This window comes from Dreissena polymorpha, chromosome 5 (assembly GCF_020536995.1).
Source record: "Dreissena polymorpha isolate Duluth1 chromosome 5, UMN_Dpol_1.0, whole genome shotgun sequence".
NCBI lineage: Eukaryota > Metazoa > Mollusca > Bivalvia > Myida > Dreissenidae > Dreissena > Dreissena polymorpha.
Window position 1 is genome coordinate 73,030,866 of NC_068359.1, and position 17,456 is coordinate 73,048,321.

Sequence of the window (17,456 nt, forward strand, 5' to 3'; positions counted from 1 at the left end):
TGGTATGAGATTGAAGGGCAAACACTTTAAAATAGGCTAGCCAAATCCGTTGGTGATTGATCGTATTGTATGTGCTGAGTATGGGTGGTCCCCATATTGGTATAATGATGATATAGTCGAGCCATGCTCTGCTAAAATGGGGCTAAATGTGCGGTAAGTGTTGTTCCAGATAAGCCTGTGGAGTTCGCACAGGCTAATCAGGGATGACATTTTGGGTGAAAACTGGTTTCTGCTGAAAAGGGACCTCCTTTAAACAAAAAATACCATAAATGTGTAAAGTCTCGTCCCTGATTGGACTGTGCAGACTGCACAGGCTAATCTATGACAACACTACGGACATGCATTAAGCCCCTATTTTCACAGAGCGAGGCTAATATATTGATTTTTTATTAATCTGTTGTTGATTCGTTATTTATAAAAGTGTGTTATACGGTACTCAAACAGATAATAAAGTCATGAAGTTTATTGTTGTTGTGATGGTTGTTTTGTCACATACTTATTGCTGGAAAAAAATGTAGATTGAATTCTAAGTACACTAATTGTATACTCAAAAAAGAATACTTCATCATGAATGAAATAGCAACAATATTAATTGATCAGTGATAATTGATCACGGTGATTCATAACCCTGTTGCTGTATTTACCATGGAGAGTAATTGACCATCTATGTACATATCAAAGTTGACAGATTGACGGTACACTTCTTAGTAGCCAAGCCCGAAACTGGGCATTTTCCTAAAACCACTGATAAAGAATTGAAGGGCAAACACTTTAAAATAGGCTAGCCAAATCCGTTGGTGATTGATCGTAGTGTATGTGCTGAGTATGGGTGGTCCCCATATTGGTATAATGATGATATAGTCGAGCCATGCTCTGCTAAAATGGGGCTAAATGTGCGGTAAGTGTTGTTCCAGATAAGCCTGTGGAGTTCGCACAGACTAATCAGGGATGACATTTTCGGCGAAAACTGGTTTCCGCTGAAAAGGGACCTCCTTTAAACAAAAAATACCATAAATGTGTAAAGTCTCGTCCCTGATTGGACTGTGCAGACTGCACAGGCTAATCTATGACGACACTTTACGGACATGCATTAAGCCCCATTTTCATAGAGCGAGGCTAATATATTGATTTTTTATTAATCTGTTGTTGATTCGTTATTTATAAAAGTGTGTTATACGGTACTCAAAAAGATAATAAAGTCATGAAGTTTATTGTTGTTGTGATGGTTGTTTTGTCACATACTTATTGCTGGAAAAAAATGTAGATTGAATTGTAAGTACACTAATTGTATACTCAAATAAGAATACTTCATCATGAATGAAATAGCAACAATATTAATTGATCAGTGATAATTGATCACGGTGATTCATAACCCTGTTGCTGTATTTACCATGGAGAGTAATTGACCATCTATGTACATATCAAAGTTGACAGATTGACGGTACACTTGTAAGTAGCCAAGCCCCAAACTGGGCATTCTCCCAAAATCACTGATAAAGAATATGTATACTTGTTATTGTCAGCTAATTTTACATCACCGATTCCTAATCCATTTGTTAAATTGCCATTTTCATAAGAATAACAAGACTTGACAAATGATAAGAGTAACCAATGTAAACTAATTAGAAACAATTATTTCTAAACGGATGTGCTGGAAGTTCATTTTGTACTCATGTATATGTTTTGTTTTAAAATAACACATAGTGTCATTCAACAAAACGATATGTAAAAAATAAGTTATAGTATACCTACAGTAGCATGCACTCGGAGTTGTACAAGCATACGTGATATACGCTCGCAGTTAAATAATTTTAATTAAGTATGAGCATTTAAACAGAATGCATGCATCATAAACATAAGCAGGAACAACACTGCATAATAACACAATATGCCGCTGAGTGCGAATTGTAACTATACTGTAAAATATCCAAAATGTTTCAAATGTTAAATGCTGGGCAACATGTCGATCCTATTGAAATAAATACAGTTCACGTAATGCCGGTAATTATATAAAATGATTGAGAAGTTGACCCCTTAGTTTGGGTCATGGGCATTAAATACAATATGTCATCTCAACAAGATAACCGTATGAGACGTTTCATTTTAAAAATGCCTTTTGAATAATGAAGTTATGTTAAAAGCATTGACCTTTAAATATGGACCGACATTTGTCGATTGTTAGGCGAAAACAATGTTTATCTTTCCATTTATCCGAACGACCCTACATCGTTTCGAAAAAAGTTCTAAATTGGACCATGCAAACAAAGTTAACTTATAATTTTGCGATAATTTGCTACATTAGATTGCGTTGGCTAAGTTAAGTTCAAAGTTGACAATTAAGAAAAAAGAAAATAAAATAGAATTTGAAACATTACTGCATTGAATATTTGCATTAAGCGGGAAATCGTAAAGAAGTGAGCAAAAAAACGTTAAGCCTTCACAAATTGTTCGACGAAGTTAGCGGACATAGATGACACGTCCTCTTTTGCCTAGTACGTTTTAGTCTGACGGTGACCTTTAGACATAAATATATTGCCATTAGTACCGAAGACTGCTCTTTGTTCATTAGTTTTTGTTTGGAATGAAGTGCAAAATATCGCAGAAGATTTTGCCGAAAAAAAACACACTCAAATACAAGTATGGCATGATTTTGTCAAAACATGGCGTGTCCATTAAAATGTCTCTGGATCTATACATTGAATGCAAGAACCACACGGTTACCTCCAATGTCGATGCCTCGAGCACGTTGAGATCAAATCACTCAGTTGTTTCCACTAGTATCGACATAAAAGATAGGAATGGTGGGTCGGCTAAACTGTGTTTCTTTGTAAAACTTGTCTATGGTACTCGACTTATACCGACTTATATAAGAACGTGATACGACATGCAGAAATCCGAATCTGTATGCATCTATTATTTCTTAAGTTGTTTGAATTAATCTTTAATTAATATGGCGATGATTTTCAAATTCAACATACCTGATCACAAACCCAATAGCAAATTCAGCAAACATGAGCAAAAACATTATACTTGGAATATCCCTTTAAATTCGGTCGGACAGGTGGAAGCAAACAGCCTTTCAACGCATAATCTCAATATAACTTTCTACTTCTTATTTGACAGGCATGTCATATATGAGATGGTGTGTGGCAGATAGGCATCGGGTGGCAACCTTAAAAAATCAGTGCCACACACTCAGGCTTAAATATATCATAAAATATAGGGTTTGGGGAGGGGGTAGCAGCTGGGGGGGGGGGAAGCAACTAATGCCGAGTGCTGTGGTTCGTGTAATGAATTACAATGATCATATTATTATTAAGTATTATCAATTTTTGTGCAACTAGTCGCATAAAAGTCACAATACAGGATAAGAAATGATATCGATAAAACTGTCAATTATCATCAAAAGTCCAACTATCGTTCGAATACCGATCATAAACAGCAATCAATACGCGTCGTTAGCAGTTGTTAACGTGCTTACACTTGTTGATATGTCAATTAGCGATGTTTGTGCCCTTTGTAAAGGGCTAAACCGCAATAAATTTGCGAACATGCCACGCGAACCACGCTAATTAAAAGGTTGACAAATAACATTTTTTACAATAACAGCGCCCACCAAAAACTGATCGAAGCAGCGTCAAAACAAGCATTGTCGTTTAATGTTGTGTTAAATTGCTTGTCGTTATATTTTGCATATCATTCATGAAAGAATATTCGGCTAGGAATCGAGCTGCACACGTTTTTCTATTCATTACAAAAATGAAATCGTTTATAGCGATATTGCACATTGTTGTGGTGATTTTATACATTTTTGTGATAATGACGAATTCCGTCTCAGGTAAGTTTTTAGGATAATATTTCAACGGTGATCATATTTTTTTAGTAAATTTCGTCACTCCAATAGGGATGTGGACAAAGTCTTAGCATAGCAAAGTCAAATATATGTCCACTATTATACATAAGACTGCTATACATGCTAGTGGAAGAAAGTCATATTAATATAATTACTCAACTTATTGTCACATAAATTCAATTAAGGCCCAGTCTCACTATGATGCTGGTGGAGCCCCGGTGCGTGATCCGGGATCTACCGGGATGAACCGGGGCTCTACCGGGATGAACCGGGGCTCCACCGTGGACAACCGGGGCTCCTCCGGGTAAGTATTACAATGTTTAATACCTCCGGGATGAACCGGGAGTCACCGGGAAGGACCGGCAACGACCGGCGCGGCTCCGGGAACAACCGCGACTGCACTGGGAACAACCGGGACGGCATCGTAGCTCCACCGGGGCCCATACAGACCCCGGCAGAGCTACGGCAACGCCCCGGTTGTCGCCGGTGGTGCCCAGGTGGAGCCCAAGTGAATGCCGGCAGAGTCCTGGTATAGCTACGTTACATCGGTAAACCGGCGCTCTGCCGGGACGCCACCGGCATTCAACGGGGCTCCGCCTGGGCATTACCGGCGACAACCGCGATTAAACCGCGGAGTTACGGTAGACCGGGGCTCTGCCGGGTCGCTGCTGGCTTTCACCGGGGCTCCACCTGAGCATTACCGGCGACAACCGGGGCTCTGTCGGGGCTTCACCGGGATAAACCGTAGCTAGTCCGGGGTTGACCGGGACTCTGCCGGGTTGTTGAACGGCTTCAACCGGGGCGGCACCGGGAAATAGTGTGGCCGCGTTAAAATTTTTCGACGAATCATCCCGGTTCTCGCCGGTCGACCGGCTTTAGCAAACCGGGATGGACCGGGGCTCTACCGGCAATACTGAGACTAAGGGCTTTAACAATTTAGCTGCCGAATGTATCATCATTTAAATATATGTCGATGATTGTAGTTGTTCTTTGAAGTAAACCCCGACCGGACGGGCAGAGAGACGAACGTCCCAATCAATCGCTATAGGCCTACCGCACCAGTAGATGCCGTGATCATAAAAAACACTGTTATTAATGTTTTGTCATGAGATCTTATTGACGTACAATGACCATTTTATAAGTTAAGATAGCTTTTTAAAATAAATCTCAAAGATTAGAATTGCACATTTGTCATGATATAGCCCGTGTGATGCGAAAATCGGCTTCGTTACATTTCTGGTGAGAAGCTAAATTGCTCCTGACCAGACTGTGCGGATTCGCAAGTTGGCCTCAAGCTATGCTAGCCGCATATGCCATAAGCGCGATAAGACCAATTTTAGCATGGCGCGGGTAATACAATTAATGTTGAAATAATCTTTGGTTAAATTACAATTAAAACAAATACTATTATCACACCCTCGCGGTCAACTTCCAAAGCACTTGAACTCAAAATCATTGTTTATTGGTCGACACACATTGAACAGCATTACATAAATAAGCTGCGCATTTGAGAAAACGGGGCTTAATGCATGTGCGTAAAGCGTCGTCCGCAAAGGCTAATGAAGGACGAAAATTCCGTCTAAAGTGGAGATTCGTTTAGAAGAAACTTTATTCAAACGAAAAATACAATAAAAGCGGAAGGTGTCGTCACTTTACACACATGCATTAAGCCCCGTTTTAATAAAGCGCGGCTCAAATTTACATTTTCTTTATTTTAATTCTTCCGTAGGGGAGATTTTCATGGACGTATTCGGCGACTTTGGCGGTGGAGAGATGTTCGGGGACCACTTCTTGCCCATGTGGTGCGCCTTTCGGATGCCATGCCACCGGCTTCTGTTGTACAGGATGATGTTCCAGTGACGACCGATGGATGGTAGCGGCTTACACTTACAGTATAATGCACGGTATGAGTTGCAAGATTTCTTCTACCGTTTAACGCGGTCTTTGTTGGAAATTGAACGTCGTATAAAGGAATACTAGATAAATTTTATACACATGTTTGGTATTTTTGATAATTTCAGGGAAGGCTTTTATTTTAGGCTGTATCGTCCGTTTAAGTTTTTATGAAGATTTCTTTTTTCTTTTTTTCAGGGAAACAGCTATATACAACATACGCGGAATTTTGTTGTGGACACTTTTTAATGTTTTTGTTCTTAATTATTGATCGAGAAATTATTATCTTCTGCATGTTCGGTGTAACAAAGCGCATGTAACTTAAAATATTTTCTATTTCAGTATCGATTGTTCCAAAGAAGCAATGATCGAGTGCTGAATCAAATGAGTTCACATGTATACTTTGCATTGTTTTTGTTAGTTGAGTTAATAAATCACGTTGTATCGGAGTTGTAATTTTTTCGGTTTCATTTCAGAGTGAGTAGATGGTATTACGTTTGTAAGAAACATGACCGTGCCACGAAACCTATTAAGACTATCATTAACTTAATTGTGCAAACACAGGCAATGTCTGCATTTTTAATCTACCAATCATACATACAGCATATCATAACAAAACATAAGCCTCCATTGAAAGTTATTCAGCGAAAACGGTTTATATATTTTAAGAAACAATGATTTTGGTCCGACTTTACCTAAGGCAAAGCCCAGTTCGACATTGACCTTTAAGTTCTGACATGCAGTCATCACTTGGCGCAAAGGACATTTGTAACAATTTATTATAAACATTCATGATGAAAGACTTAGTTAACAGTCTCTAAAACCTGTATAATGCCCAAATTAGAACGCCACATTCTAAGTTTGATCTTGACCATTGGGCTAGGAACAGTAGTCTTAAACAGGACACGTCTCTAAATGATGAATATTTCTGTTTAATACAAATATTAAATCTTCACAAACTGTATTATGATCGATTTCATGTTGAACTTTGACCTCTTAAGTGTGATCTTGACCGTGCATGCCAGACCGCTTCTCCACATGGTTAACATTTGTGGCAAGTTACATTCACCTTACTATTGTGACAGCTATAAGAAACTTATCCCAAGTAGACTTTAAAACGCAATCCCGTTTTTAAGAACATTTATAGTAATGCCTAAGTGATACGCTAAGAACTCAAAATATCGTCATATTTTACTACATTCTTTATTATTTCCTTTTCAACACTATATACAAATACATGCACGCACACATACATTGATATAAAGCTCATACATGCTTATCATAATAATTTGCAAGGTATTATGACATTATGGATTATTTAACTGTCAACACAACAAAATACTGTGTTATACATTCTTAAAACGGCTTGTTCACAGGACTTTCGTGCTCTTGAAATATGCCATTTAAATAGATTAGGTATCAAAACAAACAGGAGTTTGAATTATTATCAGGATCTTAAAAACAAGCAAAAACGATATAAACCATGCCTGCACTAAGATTTGTTTTACTATGCTTAACTTAATTGGCTTCATCAAATCTTGACCACACAAACACAGCAAACAGAGGAAAATAATATTTCAGCTTAAGTCGCAGGGCAGATAATACTTTGTTTTCAAACAACAGAGTTATGGCCCTTCAAATGAGAGAGATTTAGGTAGACACTTGAGTTTGGGGTAAACTGTCAGGCAAACTGTCACCATTCATCAATGGCCTTGGGTCTTCACGAAGTTCTAACCCCTTCTCCCGTACGTCATAACGTTTTTTTTTTAATATCCTTCGAACGATCAAACATACAACTACGGCCACTACAACTATGACAGCGATGATAGGCCCAAGTATTATCCACAGCAAATTATTACTCTTATCGTTATCATCAGGTGGGTTATTCAGGACTCTCAGTAGGCCATAGCAGACAGATTGATCTGATCCTGTAAAAGTTATCGAAATATTCTTGTCCCCAGAAGACACATTGTAGAGGGTCAAACAGAAATTTCCATGCTTATAGTGTGGAGCTAATTTCATTGTGCAGTTTGGGTCTACCATTACATGATTATCATATCTAGACCATGTGTTCAATGAACCACAAGTATCATTATTGACATGAAAACTGCCATCTTGGTTTGGAAGAACCTGAAAACATGAAGTGGCATCGACTCCTACTGTAGCAACCTGATCTTTTATTGTAGGTGTGCATGCATAAGGCAGGTTATCAGGTGGGTTATTCAGGACTTTGAGTAGGGCATAGCAGTTTGATTGATTTGATCCTGTATAAGTTATCGAAATATTCTTGTCCCCAGATGACACATTATAGAGGGTCAAACAGAAATTTCCATGCTTATAGTGTGGAGCTAATTTCATTGTGCAGTTTGGGTCTACCATTACATGATTATCATATCTAGACCATGTGTTCAATGAACCACAAGAATCATTATTGACATGAAAACTGCCATCTTGGTTTGGAGGAACCTGGAAACATGAAGTGGCATTGTCTCCTACTGTAGCAACCTGATCCTTCATTGCAGGTGTGCATGCATCTGCATATAAAGGCAGGATAAAACATGCAAAAAGAAATGAAACAGCAGCCAATGGCCACATAAATGCCTTTGGTGGGCTGTATCTCGCATGTTGAATTTGTTTCTCATGAACATTAAAAGTTTTTATTTTGCCAGTTTCATTTGTTAGCCTTGCATTGTCTGCAACAACTCCCTTCAAGCCTTCAGTCAAATCAACAGCCCTGTCTAAGCCTAAAGATTGCTTTTCTGTAGACACAACTTCTGAAAGAAAAGAAGAAACATACCAGTAGGTGAATAATGGGTTTATAATTGCCAATTTTTATGACACAATTTATAAAAGACACAGGCAAATGTATACGTAAACTTAAAAGAGAAGGATTAAGACATAAAGAATTATGAGAGCTGTATCTAAAGCTGATTTTTCCCTAGGTGGCTAACAAACATTAAAGCCACATAAATACTCAAATTCAACAAATATTTCTGAAAAATATTTCATAAAATAAAGTTAACCCATAAAAAATAAGTGCTCCTTAAAGCAATAGCCAAAATTTCAACACTAGATGTGGTTTGGTTACATAGATTTAACAAGATACAAAATGCTCGTTTTTATTTTGTGTGTCATAATATATTCAATGTTAATATCCTGCGGCAATATCGTAACATTAATGAGCAAACACGAGATTGGTTTCGGGTAGCTCATGAGAACTACATGGTGCTTCAATCTTGGTTCGAGATTTGTGATATTGCTTTTGACCTCTCTATGTATACCATGTGAACCCTGTGATGTGGCCGCTTTGGCTCCAATGTTGTATTCCAATCCACATCGCTGCTCCTTGGTGTTCATGGAATTCTGTCTCGCCTTGCAGATTTCTAGCTGGCTTTCCATCTGTTTCAAGTTTGGCTCTTTCTCTGGAGTCAGATGCATAATGCACACTTTTCTCTCAGCAGTTAGTAGAAGAAAATTAAGTTTTAAAGCTGATTCAAACAAAACTATTTGAGTTCCAAGTGCATATTGTAATGCTCATAACTGACAAATGCCCTACAATCAGAGGCACGGGAAATCAGAGGTTACGTAAGGAGATAACGACTGTAGACATATTGTCATGACCAATCCCTATCAAATTACTTGGCCTGGCTGGGCTTTGAACTAACGAATCATGCACTAACAGTCCTGTGCTCTACAAGCAAGACAAGCGAGCATGAAAGATTTTAAAACATGAATTCCATATTTGTTACTAATTTCTCTGTTGCTGACTTGAATCTGAGTTAGGGGGCAAATTGACATAGACATATCTTTACAAGATTCCCCTGACAAATAACAATATTTAGCCAGGCTAAGATTCAAACACAATTCCCAGATTGACCAGCCCATGTAAATAGTGATTTTTATAAATGTATTAGCATTTTTCAAGAAGTAGGCACAAAATTGCAATAAACTTTTGCACTCAATAAAAAATCTTATCATTATAATTCTTTTAATCATTTCAAACTCATGTTCCCAGGGATTACAGACCAGCATGTAACATTATTTAAGTGCAGTTCACAAATTCAGCAATGACTGACTTATTTCAACCAATGTTAAATTCAATTTCATACCTCCTTGACTATAATCTTGAAGCTCTTCACTGATGTATATTCTATACATGCTGGTTTGGTCTGGGCCCACCTGTCCATGTTTCACACGTTTTTCTCGTTTGCCCCTGCTTTTATGGCTATTTTTTCTAATCATCTCATGCGGTTGTTGTATTGATTTGTCATCAAAGGATTTCCTAGAAAATAAAGATGTTAAGCTATTAACACTGCAACAAACAGGTTGACATTTGTTTTGCACAGGTAAAACAAGGAATACATGTTTGCAGGCTTTACTTCACATTTGAAAAGACCATGTTGTCAAATATAGTAAACTTACTGGAGCAAGTATTTAACAAAAAATGTAGCTGCTAATGTTAACCATAGAGTTACATGTTGTTTATCAATAGATTAGATACCATATAAACAAGCATTTTTAAAAAAATAATAAATCACCCAAGTTATTCATTGCCTTTTGAAACCTAACAATTAATTGTCAGGATATATATGTTTTTTATTTAATTCACAAGCACAGTGGTTTTGATATCCATCAAATGCAATAAACAGCTCTGCCAAACACTTCATTAAGTATAATTTATTATGTTTTATTGTAATCTCTCACATGTATTTTGAGTTAATTATTACAAAGTTGTTGAAAATATATATTCATTTGGCTACAAAATGTTAAGTCATTTTATATCTAAGTTGGCAGTGCAGGCCTCATTAATGAGCTGCCAAAGATCACAGAAATTTTCCTTATCCTGCTTATGGTGGGAGAAAAATGTTTGTAAAGCAAATATAGGGTTCAAATGGGGTCTCATTACACCTGGCTCTAAAGTTTTTAAGTTTATCCTTAATTTTTTGAATGTTCACCTTTACTTAAATACATGATCAACATGACAATAAAAGAATTACAAGCTAAAAAAACACCACCACCACTGGACTTACATATGTTCACTATAATTATCATCACCCTGAGGTGACTTCTCCTTGATGTCAGACACCTTGTTGTCAGAACTGCTGGACACCTTGTTGTCAGAACTGCTGGACACCTTGTTGTCAGAACTGCTGGACACCTTGATGAAAGAACTGCTGGACACCTTGATGTCAGAACTGCAGGAAAACTTGTTTTCAGAACTGCTTGACTCCTTGTTGTCAGAACTGCAGGAAAACTTGTTGTCAGAACTGTGTAACACTTTGTTGTCAGAACTGCTGGAAACCTTGTTGTCAGAACTGCTTGACTCCTTGTTGTCAGAACTGCTTCGCTCCTTGTTGTCAGAACTGCTTGACTCATTGTTGTCAGAATCGTTTGACATCATGTTGTCAGCACTGCTTGACACATTGTCAGAACTGCTTGACAACATATTGTCAGAACTGCTCGACTCTTTGTTGTTAGAACTGCTTGACACTTTGCTGTCAGAACTGCTGGACTCGTTGTTGTCAGAACTGATTGGCTCTTTGTTGTCAGAACTGCTTGACTCGTTTTTAGAACTGCTTGACTCGATGCTATCAGAACTGCAGGACATGTTGTTGTCAGAACTGCTTGACTCGTTTTTGTCAGAACTGCTTGACACCTTGTTGTCAGAACTGCTAGACACCTTGTTGTCAGAACTGCTTGACATCATGTTGTCAGCACTGCTTGAAAGCCTGTCAGAACTGCTTGACACCTTCTTGTCAGAACTGCTCGACTGCTTGTTGTCAGAACTGCTTGAGATATTGTTGTCATAACTGCTAGACTCGTTGTCAGAACTGCTTGACTCGTTGTCAGAACTGCTTGACTCGTTTTTGTCAGAACTGCTTGACACCTTGTTGTCAGAACTTCTAGACTCCTTGTTGTCAGAACTGCTTGACTCGTTGTCAGGACTGCTTGACTCGTTGTTGTCAGAGCTGCTCGACTTCTTGTTGGAAAATCTGCATGACACCTTGTTGTCAGAGCTGCTGGACATCTTGATGTCATAACTGCTGGACACCTTGTGGTCAGAACTGCTGGAAACCTTGTAGTCAGAACTGCTTGACTTCTTTTTGTCAGAACTGCTTGACTCTTTGTCAAAAGAACTTCTGGACACCTTGTTGTCAGAACTGATTGACGTCTTGTTGGCAGAACTGCTGGATACCTTGCTGTCAGAACTGCTTGACTCCTTGTTGTCAAAACTGCTTGATTCTTTGTCACCAGAACTGCTGGACACCTTGTTGTCAGAACAGCTTGACTTCTTGTTTGCAGAACTGCTGGACACCTTGCTGTCAGAATTGCTGGACTTCTTGTTGGAAAAACTGCTTGACACCTTGCTATCAGAACTGCTGGACATCTTGTCAGAACTGCTAGACACCTTGTTGTCAGAATTGTTTGACTCGTTGTTGTCAGAACTGCCGGACTCCTTGTTGTCAGAACTGCCTGACACCTTGCTGTCAAAACTGCTGGACACCTTGTTGTCAGAACTGCTGGACACAGTGTTGTAAGGACTGCTTGACTTCTTGTTGTCAGAATTGCTTGTCTCCTTGATGTCAGAACTGCTCGACACCTTATTGTCATAACTGATTGACACCTTGTTTTCAGAACTGCTCGACTCCTTGTTGTCAGAACTGCTTGACATCATGTTTTCAGCACTGCTTGAAACCTTGTCAGAACTGCTTGACACCTTGTTTACAGAACTGCTCAACTCCATGTTGTCAGAACTGCTTGACTCGTTGTTGTCAGAACTGCTTGACTCGTTGTCAGAACTGAATGACACCTTGTTGTCAGAACTGCTTGACTCTTTGTTGTCAGAACTGATTGACACCTTGTTGTCAGAACTGATTGACACATTATTTTCAGAACTGTTTGACTCCTTGTTGTCAGAACTGCTTGACATCATGTTGTCAGCACTGCTTGACACCTTAGCACTGCTTGACACCTTGTCAGAACTGCTTGACACCTTGTCAGGACTGCTTGACTCTTTGTTGTCAGAACTGCATGACTCGTTGTTGTCAGAACTGCTTGACAGCTTGTTGTCAGAACTGCTTGACTCCTTGTTGTCAGAAATGCTTGACTCTTTGTTGTGAGAACTGCTTGACTCGTTATTGTCAGAGCTGCTTGACTTCTTGTTGGAAAAACTGCTTGACACCTTGTTGTCAAAGCTGCTGGACACCTTGATGTCAGAACTGCTGGACACCTTGTGGTCAGAACTGCTGGACACCTTGTTGTCAGAACTGCTTGACTCGTTGTTGTCAGAACTGCTTGACACCTTGTTGTTAGAACTGATTGACACATTATTTTCAGAACTGTTTGACTCCTTGTTGTCAGAACTGCTTGACATCGTTTTGTCAATACTGCTTGAAACCTTAGCATTGCTTGACACCTTGTCAGAACTGCTTGACACCTTGTCAGAACTGTTTGACTCATTGTTGTCAGAACTGCTTGACTTGTTGTTGTCTGAACTGCTGGACACCTTGTTGTCAGAACTGCTTGACTTCATATGGTCAACACTGCTTGACTCCTTGTTGTCAGCACTGCTTGACTCGTTGTTGTCAGAACTGCTTGACAGCTTGTTGTCAGAACTGCTTGACTCCTTGTTGTCAGAACTGCTTGACTCGTTTTTGTCAAAGCTGCTTGACTTCTTGTTGGAAAAACTGCCCGACACCTTGTTGTCAAAGCTGCTGGACACCTTGATGTCAGAACTGCTGGACACCTTGTGATCAGAACTGCTTGACACCTTGTTGTCAGAACTGCTTGACTCGTTGTTGTCAGAACTGCTTGACACCTTGTTGTTAGAACTGATTGACATATTATTTTCAGAACTGTTTGACTCCTTGTTGTCAGAACTGCTGGACACCTTGTGGTCAGAACTGCTGGACACCTTGTTGTCAAAACTGCTTGACTCGTTGTTGTCAGAACTGCTTGACACCTTGTTGTTAGAACTGATTGACACATTATTTTCAGAACTGTTTGACTCTTTGTTGTCAGAACTGCTTGACATCGTTTTGTCAGCACTGCTTGACACCTTAGCATTGCTTGACACCTTGTCAGAACTGCTTGACACCTTGTCAGAACTGCTTGACTCTTTGTTGTCAGAACTGCTTGACTCGTTGTTGTCTGAACTGCTGGACACCTTGTTGTCGGAACTGCTTGACTCATTGTTGTCAGAACTGCTTGACAGCATGTTGTCAGAACTGCTTGACATCGTGTTGTCAACACTGCTTGACTCCTTGCTGTCAGCACTGCTTGACTCCTTGTTGTCAGAACTGCTTGACTCGTTGTCAGAACTGTTTGACTCGTTGTTGTGAGAACTGCTTGACTCGTTTTTGACAGAACTGCTTGACACCTTGTTGTCAGAACTGCTTGACTCCTTGTTGTCAGAACTGCTGGACAACTTGTTGTAAGAACTGCTTGACTCGTTGTTGCCAGAACTGTTTGACTCCTTGTTGTCAGAACTGCATGACTCGTTTTTGTCAGAACAGCTTGACTCCTTGTTGTCAGAACTGCTTGACATCTTTTTGTCAGCACTGCTTGACACCTTAGCATTGCTTGACACCTTGTCAGAACTGCTTGACACCTTGTCAGAACTGCTTGACTCATTGTTGTCAGAACTGCTTGACATCATGTGGTCAACACTGCTTGACTCCTTGTTGTCAGCACTGCTTGACTCGTTGTTGTCAAAACTGCTTGACTCGTTGTCAGAGCTGCTTGACTTCTTGTTGGAAAATCTGCTTAACACCTTGTTGTTAGAGCTGCTGGACACCTTGATGTCAGAACTGCTGGACACCTTGTGGTCAGAACTGCTGGACATCTTGTTGGAAAATCTGCTTAACACCTTGTTGTTAGAGCTGCTGGACACCTTGATGTCAGAACTGCTGGACACCTTGTGGTCAGAACTGCTGGACATCTTGTTGTCAGAACTGCTGGACATCTTATTGTCAGAACTGCTTGACTTGTTGTTGTCAGAATTGCTTGACTCCTTGTTGTCAGAAATGCATGACACCTTACTGTCAGAACTGCTGGACACCTTATTGTCAGAACTGATTGACACATTATTTTCAGAACTGTTTGACTCCTTGTTGTCAGAACTGCTTGACATCGTTTTGTCAGCACTGCTAGACACCTTAGCATTGCTTGACACCTTGTCAGAACTGCTTGACACCTTGTCAGAACTGCTTGACTCATTGTTGTCAGAACTGCTTGACTCGTTGTTGTCTGAACTGCTGGACACCTTGTTGTCGGAACTGCTTGACTCATTGTTGTCAGAACTGCTTGACACCTTGTTGTCAGAACTGCTTGACATCATGTGGTCAACACTGCTTGACTCCTTGTTGTCAGCACTGCTTGACTCGTTGTTGTCAGAACTGCTTGACTCGTTGTCAAAACTGTTTGACTCGTTGTCAGAACTGCTTGACTCATTTTTGTCAGAACTGCTTGACACCTTGTTGTCAGAACTACTCGACTCCTTGTTGTCAGAACTGTTTGACTCGTTGTCAGAACTGCTTGACTCGTTTTTGTCAGAACTGCTTGACTCCTTGTTGTCAGAACTGCTCGACTCCTTGTTGTCAGAACTGCTTGACTCGTTGTTGTCAGAACTGCTTGACGCGTTGTCAGAGCTGCTTGACTTCTTGTTGGAAAATCTGCTTAACACCTTGTTGTTAGAGCTGCTGGACACCTTGATGTCAGAACTGCTGGACACCTTGTGGTCAGAACTGCTGGACATCTTGTTGGAAAATCTGCTTAACACCTTGTTGTTAGAGCTGCTGGACACCTTGATGTCAGAACTGCTGGACACCTTGTGGTCAGAACTGCTGGACATCTTGTTGTCAGAACTGCTGGACATCTTATTGTCAGAACTGCTTGACTTGTTGTTGTCAGAATTGCTTGACTCCTTGTTGTCAGAAATGCATGACACCTTACTGTCAGAACTGCTGGACACCTTATTGTCAGAACTGATTGACACCTTGTTTTCAGAACTGCTCGACTCCTTGTTGTCAGAACTGCTTGACATCATGTTGTCAGCACTGCTTGAAACCTTGTCAGAACTGCTTGACACCCTGTTGTCAGAACTGCTCAACTCCATGTTGTCAGAACTGCTTGACTCGTTGTTGTCAGAAATGCTTGACTCGTTGTCAGAACTGCATGACACCATGTTGTCAGAACTGCTTGACTCTTTGTTGTCAGAACTAATTGACACCTTGTTGTCAGAACTGATTGACACATTATTTTCAGAACTTTTTGACTCCTTGTTGTCAGAACTGCTTGACATCATGTTGTCAGCACTGCTTGAAACCTTGTCAGAACTGCTTGACACCTTGTTGTCAGAACTGCTCAACTCCATGTTGTCAGAACTGCTTGACTCATTGTCAGAACTGATTGACTCGTTGTCAGAACTGCATGACACCTTGTTGTCAAAACTGCTTGACTCTTTGTTGTCAGAACTGATTGACACCTTGTTGACAGAACTGATTGACACATTATTTTCAGAACTGTTTGACTCCTTGTTGTCAGAACTGCTTGACATCATGTTGTCAGCACTGCATGACACCTTAGCACTGCTTGACACCTTGTCAGAACTGCTTGACACCTTGTCAGAACAGTTTGACTCTTTGTTGTCAGAACTGCTTGACTCCTTGTTGTCAGAACTGCTTAACACCTTGTTGTCAGCACTGCTTGACTCCTTGTTGTCAGAACAGCTTGACACCTTGTTGTCAGAACTGATTGACACATTATTTTCAGAACTGTTTGACTCCTTGTTGTCAGAACTGCTTGACATCGTTTTGTCAGAACTGCTTGACAGCTTGTCAGAACTGCTTGACACCTTGCCAGAACTGCTTGACTCCTTGTTGTCAGAACTGCTTGACTCGTTGTTGTCAGAACTGCTTGACTCGTTGTTTTTAGAACTGCTTGACACCTTGTTGTCAGAACTGCTCGACACCTTGTTGTCAGAACTGCTTGACACCTTGTTGTCAGAACTGCTGGACTTCAGCTTTCCCAGTTCTGTAGTTGTCCAGTCTTCCATTGGAATATCTGGAACTAAAGATTATGACTTCCTGATAATTTAAAAGTAGATACCTTTCAATCAATATATTACAACGTAGGTTAACCAGGCATATTTGATTATATCAGTTTACAGTCTTACAAAACCAGTACTTGATATTATATTCCAAACATTAAAGTTATGGGACTTGCAGTTTCAGTAATGATTTTGTTATTTTGCTATACAAGTCAATATTATTCATGTTACTGGTGGGGTGTGACCATTTATGACTTTAGGGGCATTTTAAAACAAACTTTGAACACCACACTATACCATTTAGAACTCAACCGAGACATTTGTAGAACAAATGTGAATTCTAGAGTGTTAATAACACCTTAACCTTCACCTTGTAAAGTAATTTTTACCTCACATGACCCAGTTTTAAACTTGGCCAATATATAATAAAGACAAAATTAATGTTCTGACCAAGTTGCATTAAGTTTGGAAATAAATGTAGCCTCCGGTGTTGGTAAGGTAAACATTGACGATGAATGTTGCACATTAAGCGACGGACACAAGGCTATCACAAAAGGCCAAAAACTGCTCAGGTGAGCTTACAATGCAGCAAAACACAACAGTTTGAACAAGAGGGGTCACCCAAGATTTCGTGAAATCTGTCTAGCAGTTAACTTATAC

The 17,456-nt window shown here is 39.8% G+C and overlaps 2 protein-coding genes across 2 annotated transcripts; both read right to left on the reverse strand.

Annotated features, from left to right (window-relative positions):
* Window positions 1-7,062: 7,062 nt before the first annotated feature.
* LOC127880552 (uncharacterized) lies at window positions 7,063-10,022 on the reverse strand. Its single transcript, XM_052427870.1, has 3 exons — window positions 9,856-10,022; window positions 9,028-9,168; window positions 7,063-8,520 (listed from the first exon to the last, which is right to left on the reverse strand). The coding sequence occupies exons 1-3, from the start codon at window positions 9,986-9,988 to the stop codon at window positions 7,397-7,399; spliced, it is 1,398 nt and encodes a 465-aa protein (XP_052283830.1). The 5' UTR covers window positions 9,989-10,022; the 3' UTR covers window positions 7,063-7,396.
* A 750-nt stretch (window positions 10,023-10,772) lies between these two features.
* On the reverse strand, window positions 10,773-16,805 carry LOC127831341 (dentin sialophosphoprotein-like). Its single transcript, XM_052356309.1, has one exon. The coding sequence runs from the start codon at window positions 16,800-16,802 to the stop codon at window positions 10,773-10,775; it is 6,030 nt and encodes a 2,009-aa protein (XP_052212269.1). The 5' UTR covers window positions 16,803-16,805.
* Between the last annotated feature and the right edge of the window lie 651 nt (window positions 16,806-17,456).